The 17414-nt window shown below is 38.6% G+C and overlaps 1 protein-coding gene across 1 annotated transcript in view; it reads right to left on the bottom strand.

The window, feature by feature from the left end:
* MYLK (myosin light chain kinase) overlaps positions 1-17414 on the bottom strand; it is a 192204-nt gene that overhangs the window by 131472 nt on the left and 43318 nt on the right. The window contains exon 2 of the mRNA XM_059852710.1: positions 5016-5173. Coding sequence (XP_059708693.1) covers positions 5016-5173 — 158 coding nt within the window. The remainder of the gene's footprint in view (positions 1-5015; positions 5174-17414) is intronic.

Raw genomic sequence — 17414 nt, 5'->3', positions numbered from 1 at the left:
TGGGTGCTTGTGTCAGTTGATGAAAGGAAGTGTGTTTGAATAATTCTGGGTGTAGGTGACACTGTGTGGGGAAGTCCTTTTGACTGAATCCCACCTTAACCACTTCCCAGCAGAGCAACCACTTTCACTTTGGCCTCATGTAAAGCTGAGACTGTTTCCATATGCCAATACAGGGTTATAGAGTAAAATAGACCCAAATAAAACCATGCATGCATTACTCAGGAGAACATGTATGTGGTGAGTGAATATGATGGGAGGTCAACTACACCAAGGAAGAAGACACACCAGTAGAAGATACAAACAGAAAACAGCACACCATAAGCTGTTCGCAGTCATCCTTTGTGTTTATTTTTGTGTTTGTGGGGTTTTTTTTCTTCTATTTCAGCTGTCTATACCTCAATGTCTGCCTAACACAAAATGTCTAAGTAACTTCTCAGTGCACCACATTTTTCCCAAGAATGCTCCAGTGGTACATGGAAAGGAAGATCAAATAAAATCCACAGTCAAGTTGAGAACTTTTTCAATTCTTTCCCCTTCAAAACATGCCTCAGTGTTTCATATCAAGTTTCTGGGAATATCACAGTATCACAGATCAGCACAAGTCCTCTCACAGCACTCATTTCCATCAGACAACTGTCTCCCACGAAAACATGGGTCTCTCCTGAATTTCTTCCCTTATATGGCTCAGAACAGGCATCCCTCCAGAAAGCACAGATCCAAAGCCACTGGCAGCTTCATGCATTGAGCTGCCCAGTACATTTTGTAACAGCAAAGAGCTCAGGCCAACAGCAAGGGATGTTGTGCCATGTCATCATTCTCTGTCATTACATGGGCTCCTCTCAGATCCTGCCATCTGAAATCCAGGCATGTGGTGTAATTAAGGCATTTTTCTGGAGAGCCTGCTGACTTGAGGGTTGGAAATGACACACACAATGCTACCTTGAGACCAAATCTAAGGGAAGATACCAAAGGTTTTGCCATGCAAATTTTGTGCTATGCGTGTAAAACATGCCACAGTAAAAAAAAAAAAAAAAGGCTAAATTTAGTTTTAACGTTAGTGGGTAGTTGAAAGAATTTATAAATGCTGTGGGAGTGTTTAACAGTCTTCATTCTTGTAGAGCTTCCCTATTCTTCACCTCTTAACACACTGTAGAAATGGGTCTCCTCTCTATCCCAGAACAGATGGCAGAATCACTGCTGATCTTCCCACTGCCTTTTGTTTCTTACTGCCTGATCCCAATTAATTTCCTCAGGTGTGTTTCTCTAAACAGTACCTGTGCAACCACCAGCAGCAAAAGCAACTGTAAGTCATTGGATTTAACTGATTCAAACCGATTCAACAGCAGGGTGCTAGAAGAACAACCACAAGGGGTAGAATTTGACATTGACCTGGCTTGCCTTAAAATTTACCATGCAGCTCTCTTACCTGGAGGGTGATGGAAGGGGAAGGGCAGAACAGTATTCAATGGGCAGCAAAATGAATTTAATACCCCAACAGCTACTCAAACCATATGCTACACTGATAGCTCCCTGGGATTAGAATACCAGACTAGATTTAGTAGTTTGATATCTTGGTTCTGGCAATGGACCATATATGATGGCCCACATGAAGCAGAAAAACCACCCATACTGCACTGTTGCCAACTGTACAACGCTTTGTCCAAGGAGGAAAACTCTTTCCTGACCTCTAGGCAATGGGTTTGTGGTCTGTAGAACATTTGGCTGTTCCTTCCAAGCAGAGTTATAGCACAAGTATTTTTTCAGGCTCATAAAATTAATGACCATCGATACATGTGCAAATAAGGCAGGTTAAGTGCTTGCTGCAATCAAATGCACAAGTTAACATCCAGTGTTCAATACAATCGAGAAAGAAGTAGCTTAAAACCAAGCCTGGTAACATTTTGGCTTGCTCTTCTTTTCCAGGAGTGTCTTAAAGGTTCTGACAGATGAGCTAAAATGCCTTAACACAGGGCACGAGATTACTGCCTTGAGCTGCTCACCTCACACATGATGTGGCATTGAAGAACAGTTTATCAACCCAGTCCTAAAAAGTGGGGAACATACAACACAATGTCACAACTCTCTGGAGCGGTTTGCCTAAAAATCACCTCAGCAATTTATTGATGAACAACTGAGATGTTCCATCCAGCAGATCTTTGGGGAGTATCTAGTGAAAGTAACCTTGGCTTTGCCTTACTGTTTCCACTCTGTGGTCCAAGACAAAGTCATGCTCATACTCTTGAAAGATGATGATTTAAACTTCTATGCTGAGATGCCACTAGAAATATCTGCAGTCAGATATAAATAAAATTCCTGAAATTTTAGTAAGAAAATCAGGGTGGTAGTTGAAGGAACAGGAAAATGGTAAAAAAAAATCCTGTTAAAGGAAGACCCAGTTTCTTTCTACCTCAAATTTCCTACATTTATGGGCTATTTCTCAATTTCTGCAGTCTCTTTGATCTTGAATTGCCATTTCACACAACATATCTAATAATGCTGCTAGAAATAAAACCAACAACAAGTTTAATTCTGGGGCCCTCTCTTCCTTGCTCGCTTAATGAGAATACAGGGTCATCACAATATCAGATTTATATCCTGTCTTGGATTCTAAAAATATTTGTTCTTTCTGATAAGATCAATTCCACTGCAAAGAAACTCTTTGAAGAAAAGCTCCTGTCTAGCCATTTAAAAAACTTTTATTTTTCTTTAGCCTGAGTCTGGTTTAATATTTATACTGCAACAACATATCATAACATCTGTAGCCTAGATAGGTTTTCCAGGATAGAAAAACCTAAGTATGTTGAGTAGCTTCTATTACTAAATCTTAATAAATTGTTTTTGTTAAGATTGTCCTTCTGAACCTGTTTTTCCAAACAGGTCAACTGTCCTTCTGAACCTCTGAAATATTGAAGTGGCAGAAGAAGCAACATTGTATTACCCAGCTGAAGATGGAGCCAGATGTTAACAGCTCTGCAGGCTCCTGCAGCTGCTCAGCCACAGCACCTTTCAAAAGAGGCTTCTGTGTTTCCCCTCACTTTCCCCCTCTTACTACAGTAAGAGCACAAACAAAATACTAATGCTGTCACCCCTGTTTTAAGGATGGAAAATTAAAGGTTTTGGCCACACTCATATAGTGAATTGCCAGAAAAGATATTTAGATTTTTCATCAAGTAAGTCCAAGCCAGGACTTCAATCAAAGTTTTGTTCCTTCAAGGAAATTAAACTTGACAGTTTAATTAGTATTGAATTTGTGTATTTTTTTCCAAGCTACTAAAAAAATCCCTCAGACTTCACCCTTCCAGTTTTCAAAGGGGCTTTAAAAAGGGAATATGTATCCATGGAAAATTAACACTTTAAAACCAGATATAAAATAAATGCAAAGCAGTGATGGCACTCTAGCTTGTAGGTCATTACACTTTACAATTGTTTCCATTTGACTTAAATAATAAAAATTCTGCAGAGTGCAATAAAAACTGGAAATATCCCACTTGAGCTTTTAATTAGGAAACATGAGAACTATAAAACCAAATGTTAGCACATGCTTCAACTTTGATTTCACTGAATTGTTATTGCAGCATAGCCTGGAAGAACCAGTTGGAATTAGAATAGCATTGTACACAGGTGGCACATGGAGAAAGTAGAAACACACTGCCATTTTCCTACTGCATTTGCAACAAGGTGAAACAACGAGGGGAAGAAAAAAATAAGACATAAAGAGTAAGAACAGAAGTGCTCATGGGGACTGGCCAATGTCATACACACACAGCATTTCTGACTGCTGCCTTAAAATCACCTAAAAGTAAGTAAATTTGAAAAAAAAAATCTTGAAGGTTTGGTATAAAACTGTTCTTTGTTTTAAGCACTTTATTGAAATTTGCTTTGTATGAAAAATACCAACTTTTCTTCAGAAAGTCAAATCTAACAACAACTTCTGAGTTTTGCTTCAGCACTTCAATTTAATATACTCCAAAACCTGTTTTCCTACACAGTTCCTGTTGAAAAAAATCCCAGTTCCTGGCCTGGTCTTACATAAACAAATAAGATAAATATCAGATGCCCTCTACCGGCCCTGTGTTTAAGTTAGAGTTTCAGAAGTTAAGAATTTCCCAAATTCCTTCTAGCCCTTGCTTTTGTTACAGTAGGGTTGCAGTTTCCTGCCTGTGTCAGACGAGTCCCACCACTTCAAAGACTAAAAGTGCGGTCGGTTTGATGGTGCAGCTGTCAGCGTGCAATCAGAGTGTGACACGAACCAAAGGAAGCTGAAAGGACTGGGAGGGAAAGCTCATAGCTCCAGGAAAAAGAACTGGGTTAAGGGAGGAGAAAGGAAGGTAGCTAGAACAAAGGTGAGTATGTACCAGGATTGATACATGAAAAAATATGGATGCCAGGATGCACAATTCAATATCCCAAACTTGAGGGGAATGGGGGATACACACCCCACTACACAGCCTTTTAAAACCCTTTGAGTTAACAAGTTTTCCTGAACAAATCAATCTTTCCTCTGAAAATGCTCTTTTTTTCTTTTAAGTTAAGAACACGTATGGCAGGCAGTGCAGACACAGAACTACCACAACACTCATTGCAGATTCCTGCCTTCACTGCTAGGAAGGACATGCTGCAGCAGGGTTAGATTTGTGTCACACATGAAGCTTCATGAACGGGCAGATATTTGGGATTCAGGGATGTGAATGTGCAGTAGGAGAAAATATAGAATTGTAATAGGGGAACATGCTGACCAGAAACAGCCCTTGAAGCAGTTTCTCACTGATAATAACCTCAGTTCCCTGCATGCTCAACAAGGTTACACTTTGCAATGCTCAGGTTCTACAAATCTCTCCTCTACACAGAAACAGACCTGTAATGCTCCTCCCTCCCCAGAAGGGTAAATACTGGTGTATTCTTCTTGAGTAAAGGTCCCACACTGCAGAGGCAACTTCACTACTTTTGCAGCCCCCTGGTCAGCTTCAGGAGAGGGCAAAACCCAGTGCAGAAGCTCTCCATAGTCTGTTTCTTACCTTTCCCTCAAACCTGGCAGTGGCTCCCAGCTGCACCCGGATATTGCGAGGAGGAAGAGTAAATGCTGGTGCTTCAGCAGGGACAGGGGGGCTGAGTGTCAGGGAGGTTTTGGAGACTCGAGTAGATGTCACCAGTTTCACATCCCCCATGATGTGGACTGCAAAAGAGAAACAAGTGGTAATATGGAAATTATGATGTTTAATTACTTTTACGACAGAACCAGCTAGGAATCAGACCAGGAACAGGGGCTCTGTATGTGTGCTGTATTTGTGTACATGGCAGGATCTTAAGTCTAAGGTGGCAGGTACTATTTTCTGGGAGGGGAACTGAGACCCAGGAATGGTGCCTGTGCCCACAGTGCCTGTGGTCAGGGTCACAGTTTTGAGGTGAACTCAGCTTGAACTTTCAAGTCCCAGGCCAGAGCCTTAACCAAGAAGTCATCCTTTACAACTGCACTAAAAGGTAATAACTTATTTCAGGAGGATATTTTCATATCATGACTTTGATTTTCCTGGCCTGGAATACAACAAACTCAGTAAGTCTCAAAAGTGAGCCAGTGTTAAACAAGTACTTATGAAATAAAGAGAACTCTGTTTGCACTGGATTTAAGTTGCAAGCGGGAATGTGGAAAATCTGATTTTTCATACCAAGCTTTCAAGATCTTAAGAAATATCTGGATATCTCCCCGCAAAGTACTGCTAGTACAGAACAAATGCTTTTGCAGAAATTCAAAGTCTTTACTGCAAATCCTTCTTACAGCACATAGACTAGTAAAATAGCATGGAAACCAAAATTCATAATGCTACAAGAATGGCATTTTAGAGAACTATTTACAGTTATCTGCTTCAGAAGAAATTCTTCTGCTGAACAGTTCATATTTCCCAAAAAAAAAGCAAAAATTATTGTATTTTTTAAAAGTAAAATTTCATGGTTTTCAGGAAAAAATGTAGTAGCTGACCCTAGTACCTTGAATTCCTTGAATTTTCTATGTAAATTAGAAGACCAACTGTAAAATGCCTATTTAATAGACAAGTTTAACAAAGAAAAAACCTGAGAAATTACTCAGCCCACTAATAAGTCATGTTAAGCCAATGAAAATACTGGACTTCTGGTCTTAATCCTCTGCCATACACACCAATCTGTGATGGACTATGTATTTATTCATCTGATTCTGACAAAAGTTGCAATTAACAATATTTGACTAAACAGCGAAACTTCAATTTGAAAAGAGAAAAATCAATTAAACTAACGTCACATTATTCTTGACTGTATGAAGTATACTTTTTCTAGAACAGGCTGCAGTTATCTAGGGAGCAGGGGAACAGAAAACTCATTCATTTCCAACAGGACTTACACTCCAATGCCACATGTATACACCTGGAAACCCAGTCTGAGAATTTAGTTTTCCATAGAACATATCTGATATGTTCCATCAACAAACAAAAACACCTTCTCTAAGTTTATTCAAAACAGTTTAAGAGGGCAGCTTTTCTCATATTTCATCTGAGTTTTTTCCTCCCTCACAGTCAACTAAGAGAAAGAGGCACCTCCGGAAGGTGTTTTGGTCTAAGGTATGGGAGCCACAGAGCTTTGGGCTTCACAGTATGCACTTGTCAGGAACTACAGCTTAGAAGGCAAATCCTTCAAGATATTGGATAAATTATGCACACAGGTTTTCAAATAAAGCTTGGAATCTCCTTCCTCATTCATAAGAACACAGATGGTGTGGACTTAAGATTTCTTCTGGCATAGTGCTCTGTTAGCATTTCTGTATATCGACATCAAAACCCCCAGAAAATCCTCTAGTGTTTCCAGCATTTGAATTGCAGAGGTCAACACAGAAATGGGATAAAGATGATTTCCTAACCATGATGTACAGCTTCAAACTGAGAAATCGTGCCTTCATTTCCACAAGACAAACTTGCAGTGAATGTCTGTATTGACACACAGTCACTCGAGAGCACAGCATAACTCTCCTTTCCAGTATAAGCACCTCTTTAAAACACACACAGGAAAAAAAAAAAATCTTTGTACTTTAAAGAATTTTGTGAAATCACAATATCATCTAAATAAGAAAGAAAGTGATTGCACTTCCGAAGACACAAGATGAAATCAAAGCCTTGCTTCTCTTCTAACAAATGTACTTAGTACCTGAAGGGACAAACAATGAAAGTCTCTCACAGCTATAGTCACTGCAATAAACAACAATTTCCCTGAAAAAGAGGAAGAATTATTTGTTCAGCTAATTGTTCTTTCATTAATGACAAGGTTTCAAATTCAGTTCTCTGCTCAGCTAAAACCACAATTTACCCCAGTGGACTTTCGATCAACTACACAGCTGTAAACTGCTGCATACTGAGTCCATATCTGCCAGCACACTTCTAAAATTTATTTTTCCTTACAGACGAAGACCAAACTTTTTAAGTAATCAATCTTCAGTACTTCTTCACAAGTTCTTCTCCCCTCCCAATATGCACCTTTCCACAGCCTATAAATGCCAGTATTTGCAATATCTCCCTAGCTTTGAACTCTTAACTAACAAATCAGTCCACTACTAAAAACCTGCAATAAAATTTTCAGTAGTGACAATAATGTGCCAGGTATAATGTAGATGGTATGGAAATCTTTTCTTGTCAGGAGTTACTATAATGCAACACAATTTAAATCACAGTGAAGCTGCAATACAAACCATAAGAGGCCAGTAACAAAACATCTATCCCACACATCTGTACTGACTTTGCAGAATGTTTACATGACAAAACAACATCAGAGAAAGCATATGCCACATAAATGTTGTTTCAAAAATAATGTTGTAAGGGAAGTAAAACTGAAAACAAAGCTAAATCCAACAGCCAACACCCAGAATCCAATCCAAATGATGTTTACCCATGCAAAGAGCACTCCACTTTGGTCAGTGCCATTGCAACGCCTGAAAAGAGCAAGAGGGAAAATTACAGGTACTACAGCTGCTCACAGGACTTCTGTAGGGACAAAATGCTCAAGTGTCTGTACTTTGGTACAATGCACTGCTGTCACTGTCACAGGGTGACTGTGACATGGAAATTCACAGAAGTCAGGATCCAGGCACCAAGTACCTGAAACAGCTGGCACATGGCTGGAAAATACACAACACTCACCATCCACTCATCCTCCAAGCATCACTGGGCTCAGGTATGCACTGGACAAACAATACTGTGGATAAAGTCCAACTCCAACCTCTACACAAAATGAAATGGAAGAAAAAAAGAAAGAAAGAAAAAAAGAAACAGTGTAGAAGGAAGTAAAAAGAAAGAAAAAAAGAAACCCTGAACAATTAAGCTACCGTTGCTGGTCAAGTTACACTTGTATTGCATGTAGGTAAGGACAAAAACTATGGACAAATTGTTGTGTAGTATAGTGAGACTGTAAAGAATAAAGACATAGCTAGTCTTTTTCATAAGAACATCTTGCAAAGATTTAAGCTTTTTCTAAATAAAGTGTCTAAAAAGGATTGAATTTACAAATTAAATACTAGCTCAAATCAGCACAAGCAGTTTTCTAGCAACATAAGCCTCTAATTATCTACATTTATCAGTCTGACTTTAATTAACTATGGATGCTTTTAGTAAATAATTAGGAAGTATCCTTTTACAGCTTAGAGGATGTTTAACAATTCTGTTCCTAAACAAATAACTAATTCCATGTTGTGCAGCCTGGTGTTACTAGGGAACTACCATGTCCAAACATTTTAAAGAAATAATGTTCCAGAGAACAAATCTTGTTCAAGCTCTCAATTTGACAGACAGGAAGAAAGCACACACTTTAAAGGTATGAAATGTGCCTGATTTTTTTTTTTATTTTATTTAAGCAACTCCATAGAATAAGAATATACCTAAAATATTTTTCTTAGGTATTTCTTGCTTGCTCAAGCTTGCTCCTGAATAAGATTTCAAGGACACTACATCAACTCTCAACATGTCATCTCACATTCTGTGCACACCTACACTATATTCTTTAAACAAAACCAACTGTAACTGAAGTTGCAATGAAAACGTGGTATTAAAACACAGAAGAAAACCACCATGCAAATGTTGGTCTGTAGAGCAGTGATGTGGTTAGACAGCATTTCTAATCTGGATTTTTTTTTTTTTTTAATTCTTAATCCTCTCTAAAAAGCACATAAATCCATACAAATTCTCACAGTGTGCCCTCTAATCTTTCTAATACCAAAGCAGACTAATGCATTTCAAGCATTTTCTGCTGGGAACAAATCACTGTCACTCAATACTCTGCTCCCGAAAATAAACCCAAAAAAGCAAACACTAAGAAATCCATCTCATAGGTTTTTTCCTCCTCCACTTATTTTATAAAAGTAAATACTTACCATCAGCTTCCTACATAACCATTTAATTATACCAATTTCCTTTCACCAAGTCCTTCTTCCGAGGCAGGAGAAAAAAGAGTTGCAGAGAGTGCCTCTGTGTGTGTGTATGAGAGAGCAAGCTCAGGCAAGTGAGAGGAAACCAGAGCTGCCAGCGGAAAAACCTTTATTTGACTTACTGATATTGCAACTCTACACTAAGCAGCACATTTTCACTTGGTCCAGCTATTCTGCTCTTTTAGGCAGACTGGATTCAATAACCCCTGAACCATCTCTGAAATCTGGATACGAGCTAAAGGACAGACAGCCCTGGGGTTGGAGCATTTGTCTGCTGTTTGGGAGTCCTGGTTGAATTCCCTGCTCCATAATGGGCTGCCTGCATGACCTCAGGCGAGTCAGTAAGCCTCTCTTTTGCCATGGCTCCCATTTGTGAAGTAGGGATTATTGTACTTCCTTACCACAAAGAAGTGCTGTGAGGATAACTATATTAGAGGGTGGGAGCCAGGCTACAGTAAAGGACCACATAAATAGAACAACTAGCAAAAGGCACAAAATTACCATAAACTTACAGGAAGCTGGATCTCATTATACCTTTCTTTTTTTAAAATCAGTTGGGGGTCTTTTTTTAAAGCATATATTTTAAAACACTGGGTACAGTTTATTCCCTTACACAGATCACTGAACTCAGACTTTTGCCAGGGACTAAATGCTACCTATTATACTTCAAAATCTTCAGTATTTAAATTAAGGTTTTTTTTCTATTCTAAACCTGCTTAGTTTTCCCCTTCTCACACAGTTTATTTCCTTTCTTGCAGCTTCTTTTTTACCAAAGGACTAACATGCACAAGGACTGACATATGGTTGCCATATTTCTGCATAAATCTATAACTTAACACGTTCTCCCCTGAACTGCAGACATGAATTTTTGCATCCATATGACTTGTGCCTATCTTTTCAGTCTTGCCCTACAAGACCACACAAGGAAGCATCCTGCCTTCTGTCAGCTACTGATACTCAAGAACCAGCATGTAGGAAGAACAATAAACCATAAAGGATCAGCAAAGGTGATAAATTTATGTGTCATTTTAGTGGACAGGTAGAGGCTGGAAGCTGGAATAAGAAGCAGGGGACTTGGAATGCCAGCAGTCATAGCCATGCTGTTCTGAGCAGCTTCTCCTTCAGACACAGGAACTGTAACAGAAATTGGTCTCTATAGGAAAAGGATTATGATGCTACAAGTAGGACTAGTTTGAACAGGAAACAATATTAATACGAGTGAAATCAGTATTTTTCTTTCTTGAGGGGATAATAGGATACTGCCCACAAATCATTCTTTTTGTGATGTTCAGATCTTGGGCCTGTGCTCAGCTATTTGTAGGTCTTTCTAAGTGCTGTGGTTAAGCAGAACCTGAATATGTCCTCACACTATAGGAGTAAGAGAGATTTCCTATCAGTACGGACTTGACTAGGGTTCCTTCCTCTGTTGCCTCATCAATATGTTTCTTGTTCTCTACAAACCTGTCTCTAGAAAAGCCAGTTTGTCAAAAAAATGAAAAAAAATCAGGAATTTTCAACCCGGACTCTTAAATGTCCTATCTTTTTCCCAGTAAAATTTGATACTACTATTAGACATCACAGTAGGAACACAATGAGATGCCAAATCTTCATGCACAACTCCATGATCCAAGAGTTTTGCAAACTGAAATTCTGGCAAATGTGTGTAAAATCCTTGAGTATGTTCCCACAATATTTTGCATAACTGACCCACACAAAATGGGAATTACAGATCAAGTGGCAATTTGTGCTAAAGCTTAGACTCCGTAAAGTGACAGCAAAAATATTCCAAACTAAGTCACAATTTGATTTGTGACAATCATGTCACAGATTTTCCCAGAAGCAGGTTCTTCAAATCCTATAATTTCAGTGCCTTGAATTTCCCATTCAGCACATCAGCCATGAGGCTTTGCATTAGCACAAATCTTGCTCATGCACAGAAAAAGGAAAGAACAGGTTCAAACAGTTCCAGGTCTCATTTTAACAAAATACTATTGCAACCCCTATGTTCCATCCTGAAACAATAAAGTTTTCCAGGATGCTTCAAATACTGAAATACTGTCAAGCTCTCATTTAGCTGCATGTGAGATTCTGATAGGGTTTGAGCTATGAAATATAGAAGGAGCTTTCTGAAATGAAGTGAGGCCATTTTTTTAATGTAGCAATGTATGATATCTTCTAGGAGTTTGGCCTACAGTGTTAGAGATAAGAGATGTTCTGTGGCAGATTTCCTTTATTTTATGTCTTGTGTATCCTTCCAAGAAGTACAGCTATTCCTATGTACTTTTCCAAGTGATGTTCAACTGATTAGTTTTTGTTGAATATGCAAATCTCAACAGTGGCTACTGTAGAAGAATCTGTAGGTAGAAGTGGCTAATCTGGTGTGACTCAGAACAAACTTCATTACTAATATTCAGATGATAAGTGTCCAAAAGAGACTAAAATAAAGACTAAAATATTTTTGGTGGAGAGAGATGCAAGAAGCTGATCTACCTAATCAATAAACTTTTTGCTCTTACTATCCTTGCATAACTATTGCAGCATGAACTTTAAACTGAAATGGTTTCCATGGTACAATGGCATAGAAGGGTGAGGAGTTTCATCCTGATCTTGTATATCTTGAGATGATGCTAAGTGACATACATTTATTTAAAGCCAGGTTTATTAAAGGACAGCGATGGGAGTAAAAATCTTTGTTTATAAAACCCTATAAGAAAACAAACAAATGAAAATTCACCCATGTTCTTTTTAAGGAAAATCATGCCCTCCATACAAGTCTGTGCTGCTGAGGAAATATTCATGAGCAATGATGACTTTCTTCCAATTACAAACAGTTGTAAATGTCCTCTAATTTTTCTCAATTTATCAGTGCTATTTAGGATACTAAATAAAGATACCAGGCCCACTGGATCTGTACAAATATCTAACTTCACTTACTCTCAGTAGTTCATGTGGCTGCAATGGAATGTCCAACATGAGCCCTGATGTTTGCCCTTGAACAATTACACCTTAAAGATTTCTTGATAAATTAAAGCAGCTGCAAAGGGTATTTCAGGTACAAGGAAGGCTGCAGAAGTATAAAGAAAAGTGAGAAATAAGTGTGTACTGTTGATAACATAGAATCATCCTGATAAAAAACAGATATACTACATTATTCAATCATTCCATAACCACTGAGCATTAAACTTTAGGAAAGAGCACACCCATTACAAAGCAGCTGAACATGTCTTAAAAGAATGCAATGACATTTGAAGACTCAGGTTTAATTTGAAACATCAGATTAAGAAGCAGTAAATCAAGAGAGACCACAAGAAACAGCTTCTTTGCAGTCATTATCTTGGAAGAAATATGAGTAGCTAAATGTGACATGCATTGGGCAGGTTCAGTACAGCATCCATACCTAAGAACTGTTTTATAGCAGCAAATTGAAGCCAGAGGGAAACCCAGATGGCAAACGGGATGCAAGTTGGGCTTGTTCCTGATGATTCCAAAGGAGCTTCCTAAAGAAACACACTGGAAAGAGTAATTCAATCTCACTTCAAAACCTCCTACAATTCTAGCTAATAAGCAACAGTTAAAAAGGGAGGGGGAAGAAAAAGGCCAGATCTCCTGAAATGTTTTCAGTGTACTAAGCAGCAGGTCACTGCCACTAAAATTCTACTGGTTTTCCTTAAAGGATCATTTCTAGTACTCAATATATACCAAAACCCAAATACTTTGTCTAGAGAAGGTTTTGACTAAAAATCTCAATCTGAATTTCACCACTGACAGCGGGTCTCATAAAGGATCAAACTTCTAGTAACACCATTCATAGTCCTTAAAGAAGGATTTTCAGGATATGCAGAACATGCACTTAGAGTATCTGAAGGGAAATTGCACCAGGCCTCATCTTACCAATAAACCTTTGTGTTTAATTTGTGTCATGTATCTTGTGCTTGACAAGTACAGAATAACTGGTACAAGTTGGTGTTTATGATAGAAACACATATGTGACAAAAACCATCCAAAATTCAGGGACACTTCGGGGTGGGGGTATGACCTTGATCATTGAACAGCAGGACGCAGATTAGTAACCTGTTTTTTGCAGGAAGGAAAACAATTTTCCCAGTATTGTGCTGCCTTTCAGGACATATAGTGATGCAAGCAGCAGGGAAACCACTAGGAAGATACTCGTTCCAGGTCACCTTCTCACAGCAGGTGGAATTTGCACTGCTTCTCCACAACCTCTACGTGCCACCAAAGACTGAACACCACAGAACACCTGAGCATCATCTGGAAACCCAGATGAGAATGTATTTAAGAGGACTTGCATGAAACACTTGGAAAAGGGTCTCTTTAAACCATCCTGAAATGGAACTTGCAATGATAGAATAATTTTCAGTGCCAGAGGATGTGAAGCTTGTCAATACAAGCTAATAGCAGCATAAAGTTTCAAGTACAGAAGATAAATTTGCAACTACAGCTCTGGCTTCAGACCTTTATACTCAATATACACAAGTCCAACAATATTGCTTTGCTAGCATTTAAACAACACCTTCCATTCAAGACCCTAAGATGTAATTTTTTATATATTGACACTCATTATTCAGGAAGAAGAAAGATTCAGTGCTTCAATAATTTAGTCTAGGATTACAGAGCTGGGAGACTATAAAACAAAATGTAAAAACAAGATCCCAAAGAACCAAGGGCAGGTGAAAAAGAATTTGACTTCTTAAAAGAAAGAAAAGTCTTATTTTCTGTTTATTTGGTATGGTACTTCCTTCTAGCTGAGTGCAGGTTTCAGCAAGACTTCTAGCAGAGCTAACAAGTTTTATTCTGGTGCATATTAGCATGGGGCAAGTTTTGAGAGGTCTGCCTATCCTTTTATTTAAATAAAAAGTTTTTATGTAAAAGTCCTATTGTTGCGATGTCTTAGAGGTGGTGGAAGGTTTTGCTAAATCAGCATATTACAGTGAAATTTCTGTTGATTTCAGTTTTTTTTCAGGTTCCACATTTCAAACAGTTACCACATTAACTTTCCTTGATGCTGATGCTGCAGGTGGTCAACTGCTGTTGCCTATTTCCAAGCCAGCAGGGCCATAAAACTGCATGAAAGGTGAGTCATGGAAGATTAGTGGTTCATAAACCACAGAATATTTAGCCTCTAAATTTTGCTTTATCCTTTAGTTTCAAATATGTCCAGAACTCAAAAAAACAAAGACAGACCCAAGTTTGCCAAGTTCTAAACCATTAGGGAAAATGAACACATGTACTTTACTGGCTGAGGTGTGTGAACCCTGGGGTAACACTGGAAAGAAACCTGTTGACTTCAGCCAGAGATAGACAGGGCCATGGATAAACACCACTAAGTTTCAAATTATACTGCAAATACTTAATACTAAAGGAATTAGTTCTTCATTTGAAAGAGCCACCGGTCCTCCACGCTGAGATACTCTGCACGAGGCCAAATTCTGAGCTGCCTTCTACTCTATGAAGTCCCATTAACTGTCAGCAGAAATCCCAGAGCCTAAGCCCTCCTGCGGGTTTATTTTGTCTGGAAAGAGAAGTTTTTTTCATGCATGCAAACTAGCATACTCCAACAATCACTGGGTATACATCAATCCCTAACAATGTATATGTCACTGTAAAATAAAGAGAAAAAAGTTAGAACTTTGCACAAAAAGTTAGAAACTTGGTGTGACATGGGGCTATACAATGATAGTTCCTAAATTTTTCTACAGGGAAAACTTCAGGATAATACAATGTCTATCAGAGAGAACGGTTGGTTCACAACACCCACATTTCTCATCTGACACAGAACATCTTCCTGTGATCTTCTTCCCATTTGTATTCATAGGCAGATGGAAGTGAAACCTTTAAGAGTGTCATTCTAAGAGAGCTGTAACAGAGGTCAAGAAGATTAAGCACTCTTCTGGTGATGAAATGTGAACCCCTACATACATCCTTCAGGCTGGGGATTTCTTTTCCCCCTTACCTCTACCGTCCAGATTTCAGCAATGATGTAACCAAACAAGAGGAACTCCTAACACTGAAGCCATCTGTCTCTCTTCTCACAGGTAGTAAGGTTTCACATCCAGTGCTACCTGCTGCATTTCAAGCCTAAACCACCTCAGACTTCAGAAAAAACTGAACAAAAATGGCAGCATTTTTACAAATTCTTAAAGATAATAATTCTCCGTAAGGGCCCCACTAGGTGAAGTTAAGGTAGCAATTATTTTCAAACAATTAAAAGCTTGCTTCAAAGAAAATGAATACAAATTTAATCTCAATGTACATGGGAAATATGTGTGAAGTCATAAGCTTTTAATTGTACCATGGACAATTCAGACACGGGAAAAAGTTTAAATGATCAAGAATTTAAGAACTCCTGGAAGAGATTGCTCCAGGAGTCTGTGGAGTCTTCAGTGCTGGCAGTCATACAAATGTCTGTCAGGACTGACACATACACTTGATTAAGCCTTGGATATGGGAGAAGCTGGATGGCCTTCTCAAGCCCCTTCCAAGCCCATGACTCTGTGATTCATCTAACAGTTGATGTTAAATTTGAACTACAATATAGAACTTTCACATGCTGGATATGGGCCAGTAAAAGAACTCTTACTCTGTAGAGAACACTATAAATCTGAAAAAAAACAACTGCTATAAGGTGAAAAAAATCAGCCCATGAAAATGTCAACAATATCAATATATAAATCATTAACATTGCAGAGCTTAGTGAGAAGCAGTGAGACAGAAGGAATCTGGTTTAATCTTACTTAAGCATCAGTTTTCAAATCTCAACCAAATGTCCATTTCTCATAACAAGTGGAAACAGCTTTCATTTGAGACTGACGAGAGTGGGACATGCAGGCAGAGATATTAATGCCTTTAATGACGTTTCCACTTTCAAACATAAACTGCCCTGTTACTTTCAAACACCACACTGCATATAAAAGCCCTTTTAAATACTTTTTACTGGATTTGTAGAGAATTACAGTAAGTTACTTAGATCACATCACATTTCTTCAGCTGTGTTCTACAAAATCACACAACAGGAGTTCTTGAAGGTAAGAGTTTTAAAGTGCATAATAAAAGAAGATTAAAATGTGAATGAGTGGTTTGGAGTCTCTTCCCCCCATGTTTCCATGGGGCTTGTATGGACAGAAGAACGGTTGGATTGTCTGAAATCCAGGTTTGTCCTAACTGTCCTGCTTCCAGCTGGGAAACAAGGGCCTGTTTGCCTTCTTCTGCTTGAGGATTCATTAGAATGGCTCTTCTCATGAAATTTGGACCCCATCCAGTCCTTAGACCCTCTTTCCACACTGTATCTGTTCAATGAGCATATCAACATTTACTCTATCAGCAGGGAAAACCTGGTAGGAATAATGAAATCTTTCCATCAAGTCCTCCATGTTTTCCTAACCCTTTCTGAAAGGCCCCAATTCACCCAGACACAGCACTATGATGCTTTTGTGAAGATCTACAGAGACTTGATCTCATAAGTCACATCAACTTGTCTAACTAGTAACTGGCTCAGCTACCCTCAAAGGTAGGAGGTGATTACACTGCCAGACAGAGATGATCCCTAGCAACGATGGAACAGAGAAGAAAAGGGATAATTGAGATTAAAAACAAAAAAAATAAGAGACTAAGAAATAAAAATAAATCAACAGGAGATGAAAGAGAACTCGGAGGACACAAAAAGTTTCTAAGGAAGGGGAGGATTATGGTCACACAGGCAGAGAGAAAATAAGAAAAAAATACGACAGAGGCTGCCACAGACTAACCAATATTCAGATACACTGTCAGTATGGCTCAGAGTCATGATGGCTCAGTGTTTTAATACCACAGTTTTAACTAAAGAAAATTCAGGACATTTTTTCCCCTCCTCTTCCCCACATAAGAACAAACAGATGATCCAAGAATGAGTGAGGTTCATACAAACCCCTTTAGACAGAATTTTATCCACAAAGTTGGTTGTTGAGGAGTCATTCTCCACAACTCC

This window comes from Haemorhous mexicanus, chromosome 8, assembly GCF_027477595.1.
Source record: "Haemorhous mexicanus isolate bHaeMex1 chromosome 8, bHaeMex1.pri, whole genome shotgun sequence".
Lineage (NCBI taxonomy): Eukaryota > Metazoa > Chordata > Aves > Passeriformes > Fringillidae > Haemorhous > Haemorhous mexicanus.
Note: the sequence above shows the minus strand (reverse complement) of the source record. Positions and strands in the feature narration are given on the sequence as shown.